Source organism: Bubalus kerabau, chromosome 9 (assembly GCF_029407905.1).
Source record: "Bubalus kerabau isolate K-KA32 ecotype Philippines breed swamp buffalo chromosome 9, PCC_UOA_SB_1v2, whole genome shotgun sequence".
In the NCBI taxonomy this organism is placed as follows: Eukaryota; Metazoa; Chordata; class Mammalia; order Artiodactyla; family Bovidae; genus Bubalus; species Bubalus kerabau.
In genome coordinates this window covers 58,331,004-58,357,727 of record NC_073632.1, presented here as the reverse complement: position 1 = coordinate 58,357,727, position 26,724 = coordinate 58,331,004, and the positions used below count along the sequence as shown (strand labels likewise).

At 43.7% G+C, this 26,724-nt stretch overlaps 1 protein-coding gene across 2 annotated transcripts in view; it reads right to left on the bottom strand.

Moving 5' to 3' along the window:
* Window positions 1-26,429, bottom strand: part of FAXC (failed axon connections homolog, metaxin like GST domain containing) — a 78,992-nt gene extending 52,563 nt beyond the window's left edge. Inside the window, exons 1-4 of one of the 2 annotated variants that reach the window (XM_055535420.1) lie at window positions 25,859-26,429; window positions 20,346-20,481; window positions 10,103-10,299; window positions 129-352 (exon numbers count right to left, since the gene is read on the bottom strand). In XM_055535420.1, the coding sequence (XP_055391395.1) occupies window positions 129-352; window positions 10,103-10,299; window positions 20,346-20,481; window positions 25,859-26,124 (823 nt within the window). In that variant the 5' untranslated portion in view covers window positions 26,125-26,429. The remainder of the gene's footprint in view (window positions 1-128; window positions 353-10,102; window positions 10,300-20,345; window positions 20,482-25,858) is intronic. The other variant, XM_055535419.1, reaches the window with a different exon arrangement.
* Between the last annotated feature and the right edge of the window lie 295 nt (window positions 26,430-26,724).

The window sequence follows — 26,724 nt, the reverse complement described above, 5'->3', positions numbered from 1 at the left end:
CTGCAACCTACATGTAGAAGCAAAGAAATCAACCAAAATAAAGCTTTAAAGCAGTAAACTAGCAGTGCTTTACTAATCATGCAAAAAGTAAGGATAGAAAATACAGAATAGAAGGTGTGGTACGTTACCCAGAAGCCCTGCTAAAGACCGCATGTCCTTCTCCATCAGCATGTAAATCTCCTCCTCGGAGAAGCGGCCAATGCCGTGGCCATGCATCTCGCGTTTCACGATTCCTTTCGTTATGTGGCACACGACCCACCTCAGCAGGTTACTGAAGGGACCGCCACCACTAAGAGAGAGCATCTTCCGGGTCTCATTGAGATTGTCCACCCACTGGCAATAAGCTAAGGTCCTGGAATTGCGTGGAAAGAAGTTACTACTGTGTGTTAGATACATAGCAGGTCCACAGAGTCAATTTCCAGTGAGGGGTTGGGAATTCAGCACATGCTAGAGGACTGAATCAAGGCAGCTTTGACAAAGAGCAGTCTGCATGGCAGATACTACAATAGACTCAAGTCCATGCCTGGACTTAGGGTCAGATAGCTTGCCATGCTACTATCCACCAAACCTCCTCTGAACCTGCCCGGAGACCCCCAACCCCCCAAGGCCGTGCTTATGCTCTCTCTCAGGCAGCCCCACAGAAAACAAGTAGAAACCCACTTTAAAAGGGTTTTAAAAGGACAGTGAGTACCTATGTGGGTGGATTAGCAATGGGAAGGAGGTGGCAGTGACTGGGGTGCTGGTTTCATTCTTTTTTGATCAAAGTGATGGTTACACAAGCCTGTTCTGTGTTTTTCATTTTTATTGAAATATAATTGATCTACAATATTGTGCTAGTTTCAGGTGTACAGCAAAGTGATTCAGACACACACGTATATATACACACATATTTATATTCTCTTTTACATTCTCTTCCATTATAGGTAATTATAAGATATTGAATGTAATTCCCTGTGCTATACAGTAGGCCCTTGTTGATTATCTATTTTACATATAGTAGTATATATATTTTTATCCCAAACTTCTAATTTGTCCCCCTCCCACCTATGGTAATCATAAGTTTGTTTTCTATGTTTGTGAGTCCATTTCTGCTTTGTAAATAAATTCATTTGTATCATTATTTTAGATTTCATATATAAACAATATCATATGATATTTGTCTTTGTCTGGCTTACTTTACTTAGTATGATAATCTCTAGGTCCATCCATGTTCCTGCAAATGGCATTATTTCATTTTTTTTATGCTCTATGTTGATTAAGCTGCACATTTTTTGTTTTGTACTCTTTGTGTATACATTTTATATTTCATGATATAAAAGGATTTTTTTCCAAAAAGAAATCTTTTTGCCTTTTTGACAGAATCTCTGGTGGCTCAGATGGTAAAGAATCTGCCTGCAATGCAGGAGACCCGGGTTTGATTCTGGGTTGGGAAGATCCCCTGGAGAAGGGAATGGCTACCCATTCCAGTATTCTTGCCTGGAGAATTCCATGGACAGAGGAGGAGCCTCCTCTGTGGGCTACAGTCCATGGGGTTACAAAAAAAGTCAGACACAACTGAGCGACTAACACTTTCACTTTCACGGAATAGTTATAGCTGTCCATGTTTACTATGAACTATATAAATTATAAATCATATACAAATGATTCATTCTCCAGAAAGGCAGCTCTCTGCTTCAGTTTGTTCTCCAGGACCCTAGCGAGTATAGAAATACCAAAGGAACTTGTTGGATCACTCTTCCCAACTAGGTGATGGTTGCGGCAGAAAGTCCAGAAGCTCCTGTGTGATCTGTGTGCACAGCTAAGTGGTTAACAGCTGCTTGTGTGGTGTGCTGACTGCAATACTCAGGCCTTTGCTGATTTTGTTCTCTGAACCTGGGGTGATCACCAGACTGTTTTTATGGTTCCTAGTGTTGGTCGATAGAAATTAAAAGGTTTTCCTACTGGAGGCTAAGAAAAACAGAGCTGTGGGCGTTAAAAATTAAAAGAGATATTTTAGCTCTTCCTCACAGTGAGCAATAAAAGCTGTACTGGAGTCATCTCCCACTGCTGGTTGATACAGCAGCAATGGTCACTTGGAAAATATCAGAGGAGTGAAAATACTTTTTACAGAGAGAACGCAAGGGGTGATAGCTAATTGTAGCTACTTTCTATCTCAAGAAAAAGAAACAAAAGCAGAAAATAAGATCCTGATATTTTGATCATTTTATGCAGTTCTATTCTTTAAAGTATGAAAATAAGGGGGAAAAAACAGATTTCTCTAATTTTTAAAGTCTTCCTGATTTTCACTAAAAAGTCTCACAACCAATTTCAACATACTCTATTCCAAAACTATAACTCTTTTTTATTAGCTTTTTAAAAGATGCTTACAAATCTCATTAGAAAGATTTGTGCACCTCTTTTAGTAAGGATCTCAAAATAACGTATTGAGGAGGCAAGAAATTTTGACTGAAAAGAGGAAAAAGTACACTGAAATGGTAACTACTTAGTATATAGAGAGTCAATAAAACTTCTGATATAAAAGATTTCATTTATTCTCGCATTTTTTTATAAATGTGCAAATAAAATGTTTTTCTAGTTGTTCTTCTTTTTATACCTGCAATAATTAGGGTGTCACTTTTCATATTCCACTAATCAGCACTTTGATTCTAGCAATAGACTTAAATTCACAGTACAAAGGCCAATTCCATCCTTGATTATTCTGGAAGTAGTCAGTGATCTGAAAATAAAACTAAATTACCCTAAGTTAAGCATGACCAGGTAATAATAGCATCCAGGAAGCATCTAAAGTGTAAAAATGAGGACTGGGGTGGCTCTAAACAGATAGATTGGTATGAAAAAGAATTCATTGTTTGTAGGCAAATCACATGGGTTTGATCACAAGCACAACTGATCTAGAAGAATGAGCAGCAGTTCACCAGGTAGACCAGAGGCAGAGGCGTGTGCATGAAGTGTCCCAGCTGCTCCATGAACAGCAAGAACTTCAGGATGGGCAGGTGGGGCCTGGGATGCCTGAGGGAGCCTGGAAGGGCTGGAGCCAGAAGGATGGGCAAGAACTGGGTCAAGATGCACCTGCTAAAAAGGGACTAAGACTTATTTTGAAAGCCAAGTTTAACCACCAAAAGGTTTTAAGCAGATAAGACACATAATCCGATGTGTGGCAAGGTGAGGAAAGGACCGGAAGTAGAGAAATGATAGAGGACACGATCTCCCAGGCTGATGGTTGGCGTGGATGGTAACCAGTCCTGGCACACACATAGTGGACAGATTTAGGTGATGAAAGATGAGTTAACCTGTTGCATTTGAAAGTTCCATAAAACCTGCAAGGGAGGATCCCGAAGGTTTAGGTTCTACAGGCAGGGGCATGGCGGTGGCAGTTTCAAAGATGCAAGAGGAGCTGAGGTTGCCTAAGAAAGTTTCTAGGATAAGGAGTGGTTTGGGGGGAAGCCTAGTTCAAAGGCAAGTGAGAAGACTAGAGGGCCAGGCTGGAAGGGCCAGCATGGAGAGAAGTAGGGACACCACTCTCTGTGAGATGGAGAAGGGGCTGCAAGGAGGTCCCAAGCTTCCGCCCCATGAACTCGGTCTCCTCTGAGAGCAGGAAATGAGAGCATGAGCAGAAGATGAGGGTGCAGCAGTGGGAAGAGAGTCTGGGAACACTAATGAGTTAGAAGAGCCATAGGGACAGACGAAGCGGCTGTTGTCTGGGCCACACAGCTGAGCAGGGAAGAGAAACACACACCATCCCCAGCCCCAGGCTATGGTGTAAGGCTCTCCACCTGCATTAGCAGGTTAGATGCAGGGCACAGGAGAAACACTGAGTTGATTCAGAATGTGGCAGCTGAAAGTAACCTCAGCTTTTGGCTTTCTTTCCTTCTCTTCCCCACCCTGCTCTCGTTTTCCTTCCTCTCTTTCACTCCCTGTGCCCAAAACTGTAGACCAGTATCAGGGAAGAGAAGCAAATGAGGGCCAGGCAGGCTCTTCTATGGCCAAGTCCTGTGAAGTGGGTATAAAATGCAATGTCAATGAAAATGCGCGCTTCAAGGGTCCCTAAGTCAATTTCTACAGATCAAAGACATCCCTCAAACATGCTGCCATATCCTGACAACCACAAGTCCACACCCTCCCACATGAAAGCTTCCTGAACATCTCCACATGAAAGGGACTTCCGTACCCACCACTCCACCGAAACCACTCTTGTCCAAGTCAACAATCCCTTCTTGTTGCAAAGTTCAAATACATTTTCTTTTCATCTTTATCTTCCTTGAACTCTTTGCAGCATCCAACACTATCAGCCTCTTTCTTAGAATTCTCTCTTGGCTTACGTCTCTACCACTTTCCTCTGATCTCTTACATGTTGCCAAGACTTTTATCTTTATCACTTCTACCTTCTTACACCTCATTCGTGGGCTGTTTCTATGTTTCACATTCATGATTTCAAAGTGAGGACTCCTAACTCCATATCACAGCCCACAAGACCTCTGTCCTGAGATCCACAGATACACTGAGGGAGCCTCAGGCACTCAAACCAACATTTCCAAAGTTGGATTCACCCTCTTTCTTCCTCGCAAATCTGCCACTCTGCACGGAAACCAGAAGGAATCCCAGGAGGTCCTCTTCACCGCTCCCCACTCCTCCCTCCTGATAGCCAGTCACCCTGTGGCTTTGTCACCAATTCGACTGACACTATCATTCAGGCTGCAGCACTGCCCAACCCTGAGGACGGTGGCCTCCTCACAGGTCTCCCAACGGCCCCTTAAGGACTTCTAGAAATCCATTTTCCCCTAGTCAGCCACAAAAAGCTTCCTAAAACACAAATCCCATGGTATCACACTGCTTCTCGGAGTCATGCATTTGCTCCCCATAGCTGCTTCACCTGGCACCTCAGCCTCCCCCATCCCAACCTCCCCGCCACAGCCTGACCCCAAAATGGCACTGTTTCCCCATGGAATTATGCATGCCTCCCCGACTGCCTCCTTCTTGCCTCTAGACTTTTGCAGACTGCTGCCCCCTCCCCCTGACATCCTCATCTTACGCTCTCAGCCGATCCCTTCCCCTACCACTCTGACTGGCTCTAGATCCTGTTTGACATCATCTCCTCCAGAAGCCTGCATCACATCGCTCCAGCAGGTGCTCTTCAGACTCTTGCCCAGCGCTGCCTGGCTATGCAGGCTGGATGGCGCCCTCCCCTGTGAGCCAGCTGAGGACAGGCACCTTGTCTTCCCTGACATCCAGCACCTAGTGGTCATTCATCCTGGAACTCTGCTGAAAGGATGAACTGAATGTTGACTGAATGGAAAGTTCTGAGCCAGCTGCTGCAAAGTAGTGTTTCTAAAGGCTGACAATATTTATGCAGGAAAATGCAATGAGAGAGGCCTGTGGAGACTGAGGAAGAAAGGGCTGCCCCCTTTCTCCTTCTGGGATCTGTCTCTTCACTCTCTGCTGGGAAGAGGCCACTACTCAGGGAATTGTGAATTATAAACCAGAGAGGATGGTGAGGGCCAATTTGGAAACTGGGCCAGGCTGAGCAATTAAAATAATTTCTCATTCTGAGAGCCTCTGTCAGGAAGTTGATACTCATTTTGTTTTATATATCACAACTGATATATCTGGTCTTTCCTACAAAATGACGTCAAAGAGGCTTGTTTTTTTCCCCCACTATCAATGATCTTAGAACTGAAGAGTAAACCCAGCTGAGACATTTTTAAAGAAGCTAGGAAGGAAAGAAGATCTCTGATGCTTTAATAAGGATATCTCTCATTATAACCTCCCATGAAGCCTGGGCTGTGGCCGAAATGACTATTAGCACATATGGAAGAAAGTGCAAACCTACTGTCTGCTGAATGAATCTTAGCATGTGGCCTTTCCAACCATGAGAATGCCCTTTTCCTGGTCATGCTACTACCTCCTTGCCACCTTTCACTTGTAGTCTAGATGCTCTAGAGTGCAGGAGCATATGATATGCTTCTGCAATTTCACCACCTTTCACAGTATTAGAAATGCCTCTCTGAACGGAGCCCTCACTACATCTAAAACTGGGGGGAGGGATACAAAAAAGAAAGGATAGGGGACCATTTCAATCGAGTTGTAATCAAGGAGAGAGAGTCTCCTGGCTTTTAGAGAAAATCTCAGGTAAGTCCTTTTATTAAAGCATCCCATCTCTCCAACTCACCAAAAGCCAAGCTCAAAATTTTAAAAAATGGGACTTCCTTGGCGGTCTAGTGGTTCAAACTTGACCTTCCAATTCAGGGGGTGCAGGTTTGATCACTGGTCAGGGAACAAAGATGCCACATGCCTCAAGGGGAGGAAAAAACAAAACATAAAACAGAAACAATATTGCAAAAAATTCAATAAAGACTTTAAAAAATAGTCCTCATCAAAAAAAAAATTCAATTATAGCCAACCTAGAAGTGATTTGAATCCTCTTTTCTAACATCTATATTTTTATGGGTGAAATTGTTATGACTATAGGGAGTTTGACAATTGAGATTAAAAGAGCTTAAGACACTCCTGGTGACTCAGAAAGTAAAGAATCTGCCCGCAATATGGGAGACCCAGGTTCATTGCCTGGGTTAGGAAGATTCCCTGGAGAAGGAAATGGCAACCCACTCCAGTACTCTTGCCTGGAGAATTCCATGAACAGTGGAGCCTGGCGGGCTACAGTCCATGGGGTCACAAAGAGTCGGACACAACTGAGCTTCTAACACACACACACACACACACACACACAACACTCAGTAGTGTCCACAAGGGGACAGTATGTCACCTAGAAGCTACTATAGCATCTGTTACCAAAACAATTTCATTCCAGTGATGTGACCCCAAGTCTCTCAGACTTTGCTTTATTCTGGCTTCCCTGCATTTAACTTTAGCATCCAGTGAAATAAAGGGGATAAAAAACCTGTCTCCTTCATCTTCAATAATAGTATTTATAATGCAAGTGGGATATAATTGTACAGATTTCAAGCGCAAGAAAAAACCACTTTATAGCTGAGTGTGCTTTTTGTACAGACCTGATTCAGAGCTTCAGAATTATATGATGTTAGATAATGTTTTCATTATATAATATCAGGAGCCTTTGTTTTTCAGAAAACCATATCTGAAGTAGAGTATTTTCAAAGTTTCAGAGCAAGACAGACATATCTGAAAACTCCAGATAACTGAATCAATTGAGTCCAATAATTAATTCTCCCTCTTACACTTCTGTAAGTATAAACACAACCTTAGAGCTCATCGATGATCAAAATTCAACAAGCTCTCATGGAAAGCTCATACTTGTAATATTTTCCTACATACTGTGGTCAGTTCCCTATGCTGGCCCCCAGTTTCCACAGGCATGCACTTTCTTACCATGGATTGTGCCGGGTAAAGGGGGTGGGTGTTGGGATTTAGAGCTCTCAAGAAAGACTGTTCAGGATCTCCCCAAAGCAATAAGTTAGCTAAAGGTTTGGAAAGTTAAAGAAACAGAGAAAGTTTGTTTTTCCTTCTGCTACTGAAGACTAAAAGAAATTGGAGGAACTAGGATTTTTTTTTTTGAAAGGTCACTGGATATTTGTATCACAATCAAGACTTGACCTCCCACCTTCACTATTCATTTCTCAAATAAACGCTTGAGGAGACACAAATGAGAAACAGTAGCTAACCCCCAAAAGTAAGCTATTTGTATTTTAATTTAAAAATACTAATTAAGAGCTCTCCTGGTGGCTCGGTGGTAAAGAGTCCACCTGCAGGTGCAGGAGACACGGGTTTGATTCTTGATCCGGGAAGATCCCACATGCCACAGAGCAGTTAAGCCCATGTGCCACAATTATTGAGCCTATGCTCTGGAGCCTGGGAACTGCAACTACTGAGCCCTCATGCTGCACCTTCTGAAGCCCTGGCAACTTAGAGCCCATGTGCCGCAACAAGAGATGCCACCACAACGAGAAGCCCACACACTGCAGCTAGAGAGTAGCCCCCCCAGCAACTAGAGAAAAACCCACACAGCAATGAAGACCCAGCACAGCCAAAAGAATAAAAAAAATTTTTAAGTACTAATTTAAAATTACTATTTTTTAATTAAAAAGAGAAGAATCTACATATGACCTTTGCAACTTCCCAAGCACTTGGGGGTTTGTGATCTGTAAAATTAAGATTCTCACCCACTGGAGTACCACCTCCCAAGGCTCCCTCCCAACCCTGCCCACCACACCCTGCCCCCTCATCACATCAGTAGGAAAAGAAGAGAAGGGAAGAACAGAAGATGAACTTCTATCAGGAAGTAAACATATATAACACGTCACTAACACCCAGAGCAAGAAGCAGTGACAGGTGGTACTTGGAAATCTTGCTGGATCAAAGTCTTTCTAAGCCGAACATAAATTTTATGCACGCACACATAGCACACACAGAAATCAGAGTGTCGCAAAAGTACCAACTTAACTGTAAGGCTTTCAGCTTTTCAGGCAGCTGAAAAAGTGCTAGCTCTCCATATTAATGGCCCATCCATCAAATGAAGTAGCACTTAGGGGTGGGGGGTGGCGGCTTAGCAAGAGAAGGCACAGAGATCCTGGGTGGCCCTATGCTGGTTCTTCATTTTCCTGATCACTGCAGAGCAGGACCTGCGACCCCAGGCGAGCAAGTGAGACGACTCTGTCCCCCAAGGGCTTTTGTGTGAGGCTAAGCGTATCACCTGCACTCATGCATTTTGGTCCACCCTGTAACCCCTGCACTCTTTGAGAGGGAAGGACAAGCAGTTCTCCATAAGTATTATAAGGAACAGACCACACTGAGTCTGTGATCATTCCCATACTGATCTGCAGCCCTGCCTCCTCTCTGCCTGACTCTCTCCTTCCTCCCACCACCTTCATCTATGCAGTGAGAAAGAGAAGAAAGTGATGCTTCAGGTCAGTCCTGGAATAAAGTGGGCAAGAACTGAAAGCGGAAAAAGAAAAAGAAAAAAAGCAGAAGGTCACAAAATTCAAGAGGCAAGTTTTCCATTTAGAAAGAGCTGAATGTATGAAATAGGAATGTGAAGGCAAAGAACTTTCTAGTCAACCCCACATTGACTGTAAGTCTCCGTGGAAGAGGTGAAAGCTACTCAGCGAGCAATGACCTAGTAGTAACAATTAATGCCCCAAAAAAGTGGACTCAGCAATTCTTTATTAAATCTTTAGAACAAGATGAAGTGCAGAAATCAGGGAAAAAATATTTCTTACCTATTGGAGTGTACAGAAAGGCTAAAACTCTAGAAGATAAACGGAAAAAAAAAAAAAACCACCCACATTTCAATGAGATTGTAAAGCAAGAAGAACCAAGTCTGCCTAACTCATGCAATGTCACAGCAGGTGGTAACCTGCAAAACAGGGGCACCTGACCCACACAGTGTCTGCAATGCTTCAAACTCAGGGAATATGGAAGCTAGGAGTCAGCCAATCAGGATAAAGTACAAGCTAGGAGTCAGCCAACCAAGGCAAAGGTACTCAGAAAACAGTAGTAAGCTTTACTTCTGGATCAGGGAGAAGCTCTTGTCATACAGGGAAAACTGACAGTACTCTGCCAAAGCTTGCATAATTTATTTCACCTGAGACTTCTATCTGCCTTAGTCTTCTGTTCCCTCCTTTGAGTACCTGATGCAACATTAATTCAGGAGTTTGTATTTGTAAAAAGCCCAGTCTATCTCCCTCATGGGCTAAGAAGTTTTCATATTTGTAAATGGTTGAGGGGGGAAAAAATCAAAAGAACAGTATTTTATATTAAATGAAATTCAAATGTCAGTGCTTTTGTTGTTTTATTTAAACACAGTGATGCTTATTCATGTGTGTATCATCTATGGCTGCTTTTGCGCTAAAATCGCAGAATTAAGTAGTTGCCACAGACAAATGTAGTTCAAATAGCCTAACATATGTCCTAGCTGGGCCTCAACAGAAAATGTCAATTCTGCTCTAGATACCTAGAGACTTAACAGTCATAGTTTGACCCCTAAGTCGGTCAGAATGTAGAACACTTTGGAAAAGGTGCAGCAGTTGGGGGGGTGGGGGGCGGGGGAGCTGAAACGTGAAACCACTGGCTTGCTTCACATGATGGGGACGTGCCCTAGACACCCACCCAGGCCCCTGGGGGGACTCACCAGTAGAAATGCTCCTCCACCATCTTAGTCACTGCCCTGGAGATGGCTCTTTCATGAGGACCAAGGTTTTTGTTTAAATTCACTCCAAGTTTCTCTTCCAGAAAGTCAATTATGAATTCTGTCCCGGAAACTTTTTCATGATTATATTCAATCCAAGGCATTTTCCCTTGAGCAGAGAGTTTTCCACCAAAATAATTCTAAGCAGAGTAAATTGTAAAGAGAAAAGCAAAGTTTTATTTAAACTTCACTGTATGGTTAACAGAAACAAATATTCCAACAGTATATTTGATAGTGACTGCACTATTCAAGTGAATGAAATCAGAATAAAAACTCTTAAGGGGATAAACAGTTAATCTGGGGGAAAAAAGGCTTATCTCACATGAAAATATTACTATACTCCCATACATTTTATCATGGGTTCTGGCTTGTGTGCGCTTAGTCGTTCAGTTGTGTCTGACTCTTTGCGACCCTGTGGACTGTAGCCTGCCGGGTCCTCTGTCCATGGTGATTCTCCAGGCCAGAATACTGAAGTGGGTTGCCATGCCCTTCTCCAGGGGATCTTCCCAACCCAGGGATCGAGCCCAGGTCTCCCACATTGCAGGCAGATTCTTTACCATCTGAGCCACCAGGGAAGCCCTTACTGTTCTGGCTTACTGGTTTGTTTGTTTTTTTAAAGAGCAGAAAGGAAGATGAGAGCTGAAATCATTTTCATCCTGGTCAGAGTCAGTCTAATTATAATGTATAAACAATCCAAAAATGCAGAAAGTGAAAATAAAGGAGGCATATACTGATTGGGCTACCGATCAGAAACCTCACTTGGAACAGTACCTTACACTTGAAAATGCTTATCATGATACCACTATATTGCAAACAAGTGGTCCCAGAAATTATAACAGCGGGATATAACAAAGTGTGCCCAACACATTCAAGTCCAGTGCCTATGAAAATGCAGATTCCTAGGCCCACGCCCAGATCACTGAGTCAGAATCCAGGGAAAGGTGGCCAGAAATCTGTACATTTGACAACCTCCGTTTGATTTATACCCACACTAGAAGTTTATAGTGTGTCAGGGGAGATTCTGATCCCAAAACGGGGTTGGTGGGAGGTGGGGGTGGAGTCACAGAGTTTATAAGCATTGAGAATGACAGGGTAACATCTTCTGATCCCTGTATAAAAAGATCTTAACCACACTGATGGAGCAGATTCTGTGATAATGATCGTATTTATTCAATTGCTTTTCTCAGTAAATTTGGACTGTGTGAACCTCAAAGTTGATTTTTAAATCTGAATTCAGTTTTGGGTGGTCTACACAGCTTAAATTAATCAGATTATTACAAACTTCTCATACTTCATACAAGTCAATAGTTCAGATACTATAGACTATTAGCCAAATGTTGGTTCCTGTGCAGGAAACTGAACTCTCAGACATTGCTGATGGGAATGTAAAATGGTACAACCATTTTGAAATTATTTGTTTATTTCTTAAAAGGTTAAGTACACACCTGCCACTCAATCCAATCATTTCCCTCCTAGGTGTTCATCTAAGAGAAAAGAAAGCATATGTCCATGTAAAGACTTGTACATATGCTCTCTTGTGGTGGCGTGTGTGTGTGTGTGTGTACGCGCGCACACGCGCATTCCTATGCTCAGTTTGTGTCTGACTCTTTGTGACCACGTGGACTGTGCCCACCAGGCTTCTCTGTCCATGGAATTTTCCAGCAAGAACACTGGATCGGGTTGCCACTTCCTACTCCAGGAAGCAGGAGACAACATTTTAGAGATACTATGAAAATATCTAAAGATTAGATGAATTAAAAAAATATTTTTAAAAAGAAACACAAAAGTAACTGGCAAAACTAAGTGTGAGATGACGGTAATCTTTTTTCCATGAATTTCAATTTTTCTGAATGTTATATTCCTTTTAAAATAAATCTATATAATTTTTAAATAATACTTAATATTCCTTAACTTCCTTAAACATATTAAAGAACTCCTGGTCTAATTTTGTTTAGGCAATTGGAGTCTGACTGGCCCACCAACAATAGTTTCTGAAAGTAGTTTTGAGAAGAATGATGAAGAAGTAAATCCTCTTCATCTTTGCCAAGCTGATGTCTCCACCTGCAAGTCTGTCCTAGATGAGATTAATGCATCTACATTTATGCTACATTATTAGTACAGCAGTGAAAGCCATAGGCTTTGGGTTTAAAACTCTGGTGCCCTCATTTAGTCACTGTGTGACCTTGAACCTCCCTGGTCTCCCTTAATCCCCCTGGATTCATCTATATATTATTGGGATAATATGCTATGCCACGCTAAGTTGCTTCAGTAGTGTCTGACTCTTTGCGACCCTATGGACTGTAGCTCACCAGGCTCCTCTGTCCATGTGATTCTCCAGGCAAGAACACTGGAGTAGGTTGCCATGTCCTCCTCCAGGGGATCTTCCCAACCCAGGAATCGAACCCACGTCTCTTATGCCTCCTGCATTAGTAGGCAGGTTCTTTACCACTAGTGCCACCTGGGCAGCCCATTAGGATAATAGCAGTGGCTAAAATTAAATGAGAAAATGCACACAATGTGTTTGACAGAGTGCCTTTATCAGAAGTATTGACATCACCATCCCCATTTCAAAATGGAGAACTTGCAACCTTCAGAGAAATCCCAATCTTGGAACTTTGACATGCTACACTGGCCACAGTGCCCCAAACTTTTCAGTTAAATTTATATCCATTACATTCACAGCACCTCTGGAACCATCTTGAAAGGTCCCCCACTGGGTAAATTTGAGCTAAATTTGAGCACCTTTTGTGGATTATATAACTCGTTGAAAAAAAATTCATGCATCCATTATTGTGAATAAGAAATAAATGCATTAGTCTCTGCCCTTGGCTCCCAGCACAGAGCTCCTAAAATCCTTATAAATCCCTAAGTGTTCAGAGCATGAGGAAAACCTTTTGTTCTGAGGCAGTGACTCTGAGTGGGCTCCTGGATAAACTGGTCACCAGAAAGACCAAGTCACAATTAGAAGCTTACCGTTTTCAACCTCCTCCCCCATCCTCCAGAGAGCAGAGAGGGGTTGGACATGGAGTTATTAACTGGTCATAAATACTTGAGGAGGACTTCCCAGGTGGCACTAGTGATAAAGAACCCACCTGCCAATGCAGGAGATGTTAAGAGATGCGGGTTCAATCCTGGGTCAGGAAGATCCCCTGGAGGAGGGCATGGCAACCCACTCCAGTATTCTTACCTGGAGAATCCCATGGACAGAGGAGCCTGGTGGGCTACAGGCCACAGGGTCATAGGGTCATATGGGCCACAGGGTCATAGGGTCATACGGGCCACAGGGTCATAGGGTCATATGGGCCACAGGGTCACAAAGAGTCAGACATGACTGAAATGACTTAGCACACATGTGCACACTACTTGAGGAAGCCTCCACAAAATCCCCTAAGTATGGGGCTTGAAGAGCCTCCAGGCTGGTGAGCACATCCAACTGGGAGGGTGATACTCCCAAATACGCAAGAACAGACGTTCCTACTCAGGACCCTCCCACATGTCCCTCTTCATTTAGCTGTTCATCTGTATCCTTTATCAAATCCTTCAGTAAGTTGGTAAACATAAGTGTTTCCCTGAGTCCTGTGAGCTGCTCTAGCCTAGTAATCAAACCTAAGGAGGGGTCATTAGAACCTCTGATCTATAGTCGGTTGGTCAGAAGCACAGGTGACAATCTGGGCTTGCGACTAGCATCTAAAGCAGGGGGCAGTCTTGTGGGACTTAACCCAGAGAATCTGATGCTGCCTCTGGGTAGCGTCAGGATTGAACTAAAGTGTAGGTTGTCCAGCTGAAGGCAGGGTCGACAGAGGATGAGACAGTTGGATGGCATCACCGACTCAATGGACATGAATTTGAGCAAGCTCCAGGACATGGTGATGCACAGGGAAGCCTCGTGTGTTGCAGTCCACGGGGTCGCAAAGTCGCAAAGAGTCGGACACGACTGAGCAACTGAATAACAACGTCCAGCTGGTGTCAGGGAGGACTGACTGCTGTGGGCCTCATGTTTGGCCAGAAGTGTCAGAAATGAAGTGTTTCATGTGAGTCGCAAAGGAGACTCAAGGGGAGAAACACACAGTAGGGAGGGATTGGTTTCCCCTACACAGAAAGGAAAAATCTGAGTACTTCCCTTTATAACTACACACTATAGTTTTGTAGAAGAATGTCTTTCTGTTTTGAAGATGCACCCTAAAGTATGGAGGGGTGAAGTGTTGAGATTCTTACAGCTTATGTTCAAATGTTGCATTAAAAATTTTTTTCATAAAAAGAAGTCAAGTATACATAAAAAGAAGTAAAGGAAAGAAGGCAACATGTTAACAATTGGTGAGTCTAGGGAAAGGGCATATGGATGTTCATATACTATTCTTTTAACTTGTCTGTAGCTCTGAAAATTTCCAAAACAAAAACATGGTGGGGTGGTATAGGGCAGGAGGGTGGTGTACAAACAAAAAGAGCAAACAAATAGAACATTAGAAGTTAGGGCTAAGAACCAGAGCAGAGAGTTTCAAAAAGAGCCATTTCCTTCTCTTTTCTTTCTCAGATTTAAAAAGAAGGATTGCGTGAAATACATGCTTCTTATACAATCAGTTTGGCAAATGATTCAGGTATCTTTATGTGAAAGTCACTCAGTCGTGTCCAACTCTTTGCGACGCTGTGGACTGTAGCCCACCAGGCTCTTCTGTCCATGGGATTCTCCAGCCAGAATACTGAAGTGGGTAGCAATTCCCTTCTCCAGGGGCTCTTCCTGACCCAGAGATCAAACTCAGGTCTCCCTCATTGTAGGCAGATTCTTTACCATCTGAGCCACTAGGGAAGCCCTTTATATATGTATGTATGCCTAAAAACAAGTATGGAAAGATGCTCAGAAGTATTTGTGATGATAATCTCCAGCTAGTAAGATATCATCGATTTTCATTTTCCACTGATGCTTTGTTGAAATTGTTAAAATTCTTATAAGGGCCATGTCATCCAAATGTAATCAGAAAAACAAATGGTAAAGCTGTTTTCATTTTGAAAAAAAAAATAACCATATCTGCAGGACCTCCTTACATCTTTTTGGTAACTTCCTATGAATCTATAATTATAACAAAATGAAGTTTAAAAAATTCATCTACCAATATTTATATTCTTATTTTAAAAAGCTAACAACTGCAACTAATACATCAGGCTTTTTAAGAAAACCCTTGTGAGTTCCTACTAATGGTCATCAAATATTTATCCCTGTCTCATTTCGATTAAAAAATAAAAAAGCTTCAAATATAAAGTCATGCTCTTAGGAACATGACATTTTAATCTTTTTTTAAAAGGCACAGGGCAAAGAAGGGGCAGAGGGTAGTGCTCCCTGGATTGATGACAAAATACCTCTCTCCTGATCCTCCAAGCAAAGGCCCAAATAGTACTTCCCAGGCACCACCAGCAACAACACAAACCCTCACTGAGGACGCACAAGGTCTCAAAGGATCCCCACCCCCACCCCCAAGACGGGATCAGAGCATCCCTTTCTAAATCATAAAACCATCTTCCTGTTACCCACCCCGATGAACACTCACTTCATTTATTTTCCATAGAGACCTCACAGAAGAAACACTCCAATATCACTCCTTTCATAAAAAATATAACTTAACAGGAAATAATAATTTTAGAAGGGGTAAGCAGTCCCCCTCTTGAAGGTTTCTCCAGGCTTCAGAGCTAGGCATGTGTCCAGCTGCTCCAGCTATACTAATGAAAAGCAGAAGCCTGAAACATGACCAGAGGTGGTTAGGCTGCTGGTAGAGCACTTAGAGCTTGAGGGCTTGAAGGCAAGCAAGGAAAGGGCAGGACTTCCCTGGTGGTCCACTGGTTAAGAATCTTCCTGCCAATGCAAGGGACACAGATTCGATCCAGGAAGATCCCACATGCCATGGAGCAATGAAGCCCATGCACCACAGCTACTGAGCCTGCTCCCTAGAGCCCAGGAGCCACAACAAGAGAAAACCCGTGTACAGCAGTGAAGACCCAGTGCAGGCAAAAATAAATAATTTTAAAAAAATGGTATCATCTACCTTCATTCTTTTAAAAGAAAAGTGTTAGTGTCCAACTCTTTGTGATCCCATAGACTGTAGCCCACCAGGCTCCTCTGTCCATGGGATTCTCCAGGCAAGAATACTGGAGTGGGTTGCCATTCCCTTCTCCAAGAGATCTTCCCGACCCAGGGATCAAACCCAGGTCTCCTGCATTGCAGGCGGATTCTTTACTGTCTGAGCCACCAGGGAAGGAAAAGGTAACACAGCCTGGCAGCTGCCACACCGCTGTCCACAGGATGACTTCATCAAGGATGGGGGGCACAGGAAATATAGAAAGCCAGGAGAGGCCACAGAGCAGAAAACTCAGGTTTGGGCCCTCATTCCCAGAAGCGGTCACAGCTAAATGCAGTGATGTGGTGGGGAGTGATGAGGGACCAGGGGCAAGCGGCGGCTGGGGAGCAGTCTCTCCCTCCAATGTGAGTCCCTCAGTGACACACACCTTCAAGCACTGACTGTCTACACCGAGCTGAACAAGGGTCTTTCAAATCCAACTGAACATTAATTCAACCCCTGTGGTCTTTGCTATTTTCTCCTCCATTGCTGGCTTCCAAAATCCTGAATAATCTCCCTGTTTCTCTGTCCAGACTCATCCCTTGCATTCCAGTTCCACTCACAAAGACCCTCTGTGAGTCTAAGACCTGGATCACCTTCAGTTCAGTTGCTCAGTCATGTCTGACTCTGCGACCCCATGGACTGCAGCATGCCAGGCTTCCCTGTCCATCACTGACTCCCAGAGCTTGCTCAAACTCATGACCATCGACTTGGTAATGCCATCCAACCATCTTATCCTCTGTCATCCCCTTCTCCTCCTGCCTTCAATCTTTTCCAGCATCAAGATGTTCTGCTCTCCCAGATCTCCCAGCCTGAAATCCAGGTTCAGTGTCATATTCCCAGAGGACCAGTGACCAAACTGAGCATTTCATTCAACTCTCCCAGCCCTGCCTTAGGAAGATCAGTGCCACACCCCCTCCACCCCACATGCCTTCTCTGTAGAGAAACAAGCTCAGAAAGCATAGGCCACTGGGAGGTAGGACTTGGAGGAGTAATATCATTAGCAGGGCAACCAAAAGCTTGGCTAGTTGAGGGACTTCTTCTCTAACCTCCCAGCTGCTCTGCTTCCTGCTAAGACCACCCCTCCCAATGCTACTACTTTGTAAGAGCTTAATGTTGAACCTTGATCATCTGAAGGAAACGCAGCAAACTGGAGGAATCTCAGTGGTGTGGGGATACCTGGGGCTCACCTCCCTACTTTACTTAAATTCCTTCAGAGGCACACAGCCTGCATCTTAAGCTTTAGACCTTTCCCAGTGCAAAGTCCTGGGCAGGGAAGCTAACGTCCCTGGAAAGAGGAGATCTCAAACCAAATTAACTAGACATCTAAGGGGTACAGTAACTAAGAGAAGGGCAGCACACCGAATATATACAACATAAGGCAGAATGATTGCGAAATACCAATTTAATTTAATTAATGAGCATAAGAAATATCCTCCAAGGGATAAAGGAAGGGATTGTAATACAAACCAAGGGGAAATAGTAAGAAGAAAAACGCAAAGTTGAACACAATGGATGAGATAAATAGTAGGATAGTTACGAGAAGAGAATAGAGGGATGCAATGGAAGCTCAGAGAAGTGAATTCTCCAAGGAGGAAGAGGAAAAGAATAAAGGATAAAGGATAGGTTCAGAGAAACAGAAAATAAAAGCAGAGATTCCAGGATCCAGATTCCAGGATAATCAGGAACAGGAAAGAAGAAGGAGAAACAAACAAATAAAAAAGAAAAAGAAATACGTGAAGAACATAGATAGTTTCTCAGAATTAAAAAGAGATTAAAGACTTCAGATGAAAAGCGTACATAAAGGACCAAAGAAAATACATAAAAATCCACACCAAGCCAGAGAATGATGATAGTTCAGAATGTTGAGATTAAGGATTTCCCTGGTGGTCCAGTGGCTAAGACTCCATGTTCCCAATGCAGGTGGCCGGGGTTCGATCACTGGTCAGGGAACTAGATCCCACATGCCTCAACTCAAAGGTCTCATCTGCCACAATTAAGACATGGTGCAGCCAAATAAATAGATATTAAAAAAAAAAAAAGAGTCGAGTGTAAATGCAAGTTCTAAAAACTTCCAAAAAGAAAGAAAGAGAACCAGATGAACATCAGACTTATCAGCAGCAACATCAATGCAAAAAGACAATGGAGTAATATTTTTAAAGCACGAAAGGAAAGAACTTTGGACAAAGATGTATCAAAAGTGCAGCATAATAAAGATGTTCTGGGGCATGCAAATCCACTGAAGGTTTGCCCCATAAAGGCTCACTCAAAATATTCATCAAAGAAGTACTTATAGAAAAACATAAGTAAATCTTGTAGGATAAGACATATGGGAAATAAGGCTAGTCAAATAACTTGGTAAGTTTTCTTAGCCAAGAAAAGGCCTATAAAGAGAGAAAGGATTTCCAGAATTCCAGAATTAAAACATGAGGTAATAGCAACACACCTGGAATGAGCCCTGAAAAGAAAGAAGCCCAAGACTAACATGAACCTACTAGCAGACTTGTATCATTAGAGGGCAAACACAGATTCTGACATGTACAAGAAGTGAGTATGGATAAATAAACATGAATTTGAATCTTAAGAGCAACTGCCATAAGAACAAAAATAGGATTTATTTTAAATGACAAGAAAAAAAATTTTATCTATTAGACAGCAGGAAATGAAAAAAAAAAAAAAAAGTAGAGGGAGGAGAAAAATATTAAAGATGTTAGAAATATGTCCTAATAAAATAATCATTACAAGTAAAAATGGATTAAACTCACCAATTAAGGACTCTCCAATTGGTTATAACTAATACATTGCCTACAAGAGACAAATACAAAAAAAAAAAAAAATAGAGAAAGAGGATGAAGAAAGATATTCCAGGCAAATAAGCTGGAGACTCAATCTGAATATCTGATTATACATAACTCAAGGTTAAAAAATTCATAAGGGACAGAGATGGGTGCTATATACCAGAAAAAGAAAGAAAACAGTAAAAGATGTAATCTTTCATATCATATGGCCCTAAACAATATAACCTTGAATATATACATACTCTTACCTAAAGGCAGAATAGACAGAATGACAAGAAAGAGACAAATCAAAAAATATACTTGAATATTTTAACTCAGTCCTTCCAGAAACTGCTAGAGGAGGCAGTCAAAAAATAAACAGATATAACAGTTCTAAATGATATATTAAACATGCTCAAACAAGTATATAAAAAGAGCTCTACTCTCAGAGATGTCTTTATTCTCAATGTTTGTAACAAGTAGCCATACACTAAGCTAAAGTGTCAGTTAATTCCAAGGAATTAATATCACAAAGATTACCTGCTTTGACCATAAAATTTTAAAAAAATAACAAAATTGAAGTTTGTTTTTTCCTGATGCCTACGGCTAGAAATTAAGCGAAAAAGAAAAACATAAGGGAATCTTAAAAAATATGACTGAACAACAATGAAAACACAACCTGTCAAATCTGTGAGACAGTTCCAGCCTTACTCAGAAAAACATGTATATTTTCAATGCATTCATTCCTCCGTTCCCTCTCTACGGCTGAAATAAGCAAGCGTTTCGCTGACAGTCACCCAAACAGAATGCGAAAAGTTCCAGGCGAAAAACTCACAAAATCTACAAATATCTCCTTGGTGGCCTGCTGGATCCTCTGCCCTCAAGATTCATGAGAGATAAATACAATTTTTTCAATAAATAGAAACCTAAAGGAAAGAACCATGTCAGGCCCACCTTTATTTACAGCCACCCAGCAGGCCTATCCACACTATTAACCAAAGAATACTCTTTGTCAGGAGAAAAATAACATGGTCCCTGCCTGAGACCTAAGAAAAATCCAGACCCTTCTGGATTTAATGAGATCACTCATTAAACTGGATATAAAAATCAAAAGACTGGAACTAAGTTTCCTGAGCATCTACTAAGAACTGGGTACCGCTGCTTCATACCCACTTCCTCTGGCACCAAGAGCGAACCCTTGCCCCACTGTGAGAGTAAGTACTTCCCCTCCCCCCATCACCCACCACCCTGCCTTGCCAGCCAATATTGCTGCCACGAGGATAAAACATATTTGCACGGAAGTACCTGATAGGGTAAGTCAGCCATCCTTAAATAAGTTTCCATTTTCAAACAGAAAGGAGATAAACTGGGGACACCATTGTTAGGTCTTGCAAACTGATGCAAAATAATAGCATCTTTGGAGTCAATCTCTTGCTGTTTCCTGTCAAAACCAAAACAGAAAAAAAGAACAATCCGTGTGTTATACATGTGATTCCCTTAGTTCCTCAGAGGTCCCTGCTAGGCTGCAGCTCCTCAAGGAATAAATACATCTGTTTGTCACAGGGCCTTACCTCACCCAGAAGCACTTTGAGAGGGAAAGCTTGGTCAAAACACAAGAGAACCCCACAAAGGCTGCTGTTACCATGACGGCACAGGCTCACGGCATGGGCTCAGGGGAGTAACTATATGTCACCCTCTCTCTAGCACCTGTAACCTATGGGAGGTGTACTTTCTGGGATAGGTCCACCTCTTCTCCTGGCTACATCTACCTGCCAGGGACAAGCTGGATGATTAAAAAAAAGGTAATCTGTGCTTACTGTGCATCAGGCATTGTTCTAAGGGCTTCACAGGTATTATCTCATTTAATCTTCACAATAACCTTATGAGGTCAGTACTATTATGATCTACGTTTTGTAGATGAGGAAACTGAGGCACAGAAGATAAACTTACCCAAAGTCCCATTGCTAGTAAATGGCAGACCCTGGATTAAACCGTGTAGTCAGAACCTATGTTCTCGACTATGAGTCTGTACCTTGAAGCAGTCTCTTCACCCACAGGACCTCAGAGGAACAGTGCAGATCTGCTCTGCCATGACTCAAGTCTGCAGGGAACCTGAGACTTGACTCTGCTGATCCCTCTTCCAAACCATTAGTGCCCTCCCCTGGCCTTTCACCCGCAGTGCCCAGGAACCTACCCTCTGGGTGCTCTCTCCTCCTCTCTCCCTTCAAGGCTCCACACTTTCACCACACAGCATATACCCCTGAACCTCCGCCTTTCCCTTTCTTCTTTCTCATCCACACACCTATCTTTTCCTTTGGCTACTTCTCTGGGTGAAGAGGACTTTCTTGGTACAGCTTTTCAACAGCCGCCATGTAGTAGAAGGAATGCTGGACTCTACTTCTGGACACGTGGGGTCAAGTGCAATCCCTACTTCCTACTAGCTATGTCACCTGAGACCTCGTCTACACTCTCAGGTGGAAAGTGAGGACCATACCAATTCTGCCTCCTTCATCGTGAGGACTAAATAAGACAATATCTGTAAACCTTTGGTGGCTACCAAACACTATGTACCAGCCGTGGACTTCATTCTCATTCAAAGAGATATGGTCTTATCCCCTTAAGGAACAAAATCTCATTCCACACAGCGCCACTCATACACCATATTCGGAAACTTTTGCAACCTCCATCTTTCACTCTACCCAACCATTTCTGAGTCAGATAAACCTCACTCTTCCTCCTTGGCATTCCCTGAGCCTCAGGTTCTCTCACACTGTTCCCAGTTTAATCCCACACATCCTTCTCCCCAAGCAAGCAAGGGCAGGCTCTTCATATCAGCTTTATACAAGGATGCCCTTTCCTGCAGAATCTCCAGGAAAACAGTCTTGGAGAAGTTTAGCATGTGAGTGTCATTCCTGCTTAAAGAGTTAAAAACAACTCACTTTGAAAATACTGGTCAAAAGAATAAAAATATTTGCTGCCTCTTGACAATACTTGCTATAAAATGAACTTTTTCATTTCGATGAGATGTTTGGGAGGTCAGATATTAAAGTTAAGAAGCCATTTAGACTATGTTTCTAGAAAATGCAAACTGTAGATTTGACAATTAACTGATCTTGTCCAGTCAAGTAATTCAAGTCAGAGTAAGTTCATATAAATTCAGCCAGGCAAAAATTAAAGAACTGAAAGAAGAAAAGATAAACATAAAATTCCCTGCCCCATTGGCCAGAACAACCTAATTCTGATGGTTAACTTGGGCCCTATCATAATAAAAATGGATGCGACTAGCATATGCCAATGACTTTGTGTACATTATATATATTATTTCATTCTGACAGTAACACCATAGAGTGAATATCATTATAGCTTAAATTTAGTACTTAGAAAAAATTTATTTTGGCCACGCCACACAGCATGTGGGATTTTAGTTCCCTGACCAAGGTCTGAACCCAAGCCCCCTTCATTGGAAGCACAGAGCCCTAACCACTGGACCAACAGGGAAGTCCCTAAATTTAGTATATTATACCATACTTATATTTTATAGAAGACAAGGAAACTGAAGTTCAGAGAGGTTAAGTAATTTGCCCAAGGAGTATCAGTTTAAGATCAAATTGTTAATAACTCTAGTTCCCAAACTCACAAGCAGTTCGACTACACCAAAATGGGCAATTTCCCAGTTAATTTTATTAAAGTAGCCAGTTTGACTCAGACCACTCAAGCCTGGAACTTTCTGATGAAAGCCTATAATAACTAATGATGGCCAACTTTTAGCGAATGCTCACTATAAGGCGGAACTCTGTAGATTTGACAGTTAACTGATTCTGCTAAGCATGTCACATGTTAACTTATGTAATCACGTCTGTGAGGAAGGCTAGTGTTCTTATTCCCACTTCACAGATTACTTCCATTTCACACTTGGTAACCAAGTTTACTCTTAAGGCAGAATGAATTTGAACCCAGTCTGGCTCCAGAGCCCTCCCTCAACATCAGGAAACTCTCTAACATGAGATCAAAGGAGCAGGTACTCTAGACATAAAGTGGCCTTATGATAAGGACTGTACAAGAGAACACTTGTTGAGCAGCAAGACTAGCCCTACTCCCACGGTGAAGGGTATCACAGATGACCATGCCTCTGTGTACTGTCGATGGGCTGTTAGTTTACAGAGATCACATGACCCATGGGCTGCTCTGATTCTCTAAGTTTTCTAGGGCAGGCTGAGCCCCTGTGCCTAAAGTGCAGACAAGCTGTGTGGGTAACAAGTCATTTCAGTATCATACAATTTACAAACAACACATTTCCAAATGCTGGACTGAATTCAGGAGAACTGCAAGTCTCTTTCCACTAGGAGAGAATAAAGTAAAGGACTGGGACTATATTCCTTTAAAAATACCATGATGGGAAAAATATGAGAAAAATCCAAAGTACGTGCTTTAGTTATTATACGGTACTCATTAAGTAAACATCCTAAATAATTCTCACCTGTCAACTTTACTACCCACTCTGGAGACGTACCCATAGATTATGGTTAAGTCAACACAGCAGGAAATCCAAGTACAGCGGTGAAGACTATGATTGCCAGTAAACTCAGACAGTGTAGCCATTGCAAGATGGGTTTTCCATCCCATGTATTTCAGACTGTTCTGAGTTTTTGCCTAAACTACAATGACAACTGAAACTCGGATTTCACATCAACTCTATCCTGTAACCTCTGAATCTCAGTGCCCCACTTTCCTGGGTCTTCTTTCCCTATCCCTTCCGTGCCCTTAGCAGTTGTCAAAAACTCAGGTCGCTTCCACAGGCTTGTCTTCCCTGGGAACTGCCCCAGTTATCCTTTCTTTCTACCATCAAAACTTACTCCCGAATCGGTGCTTGTTAGGAGAGTGGTAACAGTGTGGGCGCCGGAGACACACATTCTCAGATTTGAACCTGGATCCCACTACTCTTACTGCGTGCTCTCAGACAAATCGCTTAACCTCCCTCAGCTGGAATGTCCTCATCTATGAAGTGGAGATCAAGCAGTCAATGGTAGTGGCAGAGGAGGAGGCTAAACACAATCAGGAAGGTAAAGCACTTCTAAGCAAAGCCCGCTACTAAGGGCTCAAAATGGGCAATTATTTATTATTTGCATTACAACAGGGCTTCCCTACTCAATATAAACATCTGTCAAGAAACAAAAGTGAATAAACCAAAGACCAAAAACACTTTCTCAAATAAGTATCCAAGTGGGCAGAGGGCTCTTGAGAGTTGCAACCACACCTACCACGGTATGGCCTGCTCCCAGGGTCAACTCTGAGTTCTCCTACCCGCCTCCCCATTTCTGCAAGGTCGTTTAAGCAAGTTTTAGACTCAGTCCCCTGAAGCTGTGCCTCACTCCATCCTCAGAGTGGAAGACTGGTGAGAGGCCACATGGTTCAGGATCCTCAAAAGGCTTTGGACAGGTATCTAATTTCAGAACAAGTGGGTGACATTTTAGTTACTTGCACAGATGTTTTCGTTTTTCATATAGCTTGAAACCTAACTTGAAATTGAGTCCTAAAACTGGCAAGTATATAAAATAATCTAGGGAAACGATTCATGTAATTTTTTTAAAATTTGGTTCAACGATATTCAAGACACTGTGCTAAGTCAGAGAATTCAATGATAAGCTTAAAGTAAAACTTCTCAATTATGGCTAAATATGCAAACCAATACACTTCCCCAGACCTAAATAATTTCCCCTCTCCAAGACTAGAAATTTTCCAAATACCTGTTAGGCTGTCACAACGTCCTCCTGGAATCCCTGCAGGCCCCTTAAAGGTCACCTATCACTGTCTTTGTTTATAAACCTATTGTGTAGGATTCCCCATGGGAAAAAGGCATGCAGACACATTTTCTCACTTTTTTGAAAATACTGGCCAAGAGGGACATTTTGAGATACTGAAAACTGCTCTTCCTGGTCCTCTCCCAGAGACAGAGGTCTAAAACGCATGGAAATTTTAACCATAAATTGTACCAATTAGCCAAACCACTAGTCCCAGGAGCCTACGGTATTATTCTACTCAAAGATCTGGCGTCGGGCTGAATGTACCAACAGCCGGGGCCTCCATTTTCTGATATTTCCGTGTCAATCCTGTAAACATTCTGCGGCAGGCAGCAGATGCAAGTGTTTACGGCACTGGGCAACTCCTGTGCACGCCCATGTGCTCGTTCAGTCCTCAGATCCCCTACTGTTCGCACAACAATGGCATTTAAACCTGAAGATGGTGCTTAGCTTTAACCAGGTTAGCAGATAACCGGGCTAAGGCTGCATCAAAATCGCACACTCCGCTATGCATCCCTCACAGGGACCCAGAGCTCTCTGGAGCTTGTGCAATTTCAGCCTTTTGATGATGGTGACACTTGGGGAGGGACAATGAAAAACTAACCTTTAAGGAGTGGTTAATATTCCAGCATGATCATCTATAAACAAATAGGGCGTTTCATAAAAATGTAACTTAGTATTTCTACAGGGCCTACTTCTATTGTCGCAAACACACTGCACTTAGGATCTTCATAACATACTAGTATGCTCCATAACAACCCAGAGAATTTTTGCTTAAGCACCAAACGATAGGGATTCAAGTGTTTTCCCCTCCCGGTACCAGGTTAATTCTCCTGTTAACTCGAAACTGCCCCTCATGGCCGGGTGACCACGGACTGTCTTCTGGCGAAACGGAAGGACAGGACTCGGGCATTTGGGCAGCGTGACCAAGGGGCCGGCACGGGTCCCCCCTCACGCCGGCCCGGCCCTAGCCAGGTGCCCCTCTCTGCGCCCCTGCGCGGGGCCCTCTCTCCGGCTCACCTAATGACCAGGAGTTCGTGGAGCAGATACGCAGCTGCGGCCAGCAAAGCTCCCCCGGTCAAGTAAAGGGTTTTCTTCCACCAGGGATCGGAGCCCAGCCCTGCCATGATCCCACCGTAATCCTGCAAAGGGAAAGCGATGATGTCCCCATAAAAGGAGAAGGGCTCCTCGGACCCGGCCCACCAGCCGAAGAAGGAGACGCTCTGGTTCCAGCTCAGATCCACCACGCACGGCCTGGACGAGGCAAAGCCAACCCCCCAGTGCATGCTGCGCGGCTGGCTGCGGGCGCCCCTCCCAGGGCCCGCGCCGCCCGCATGGGAAGGGGCCGGCGCGGCCGGGCGCGGGCTCAGCGGCGCGCTGGGGGCGCGGGCGGCGCGGGCAGCGGTGACCGAGGCGGCAGCGACGACAGAGGAGGGAGGGCTCGGGCCGCGGGCGGCGGGCCTGGCCGGCGGGGCCCGGGGGCCCTGGGCGGCAGCGGCGGCCGCCGGCTCCCCCCGCAGCGGCCTCTCCGCGCCGCTCTTTGTGTCGGCGCCGGGAGAAGGCCGCGTGATGTCATTGCTCCCCGGGGCAGGGAAACAGAGGCGGGATAAAGTCACCTACCCCGCGCCCTGCCCCCGCCCCGCATCTCCGCGGTCCGGCGGCCTCCGCCCCGGCCGGAGCTGCAGGGCTGGGCGCGCCGGGCGGGCTCCGCGCCTCCAGGCGGCACGGCCGCGAACGGCTCGGCGCGCGAGGGCAGGGCTGCGGAGGTGGCTGGAAATGCGGCTCCGCTCGGAGGAAGCTGCAGTCGGGCCTGGATCTCCGTCCCCCGCCCGCACTCCGCGGCCCGTCCTCCGCCTCCGCTCCAGCCCCTCCCGCGGGCGCGAGAG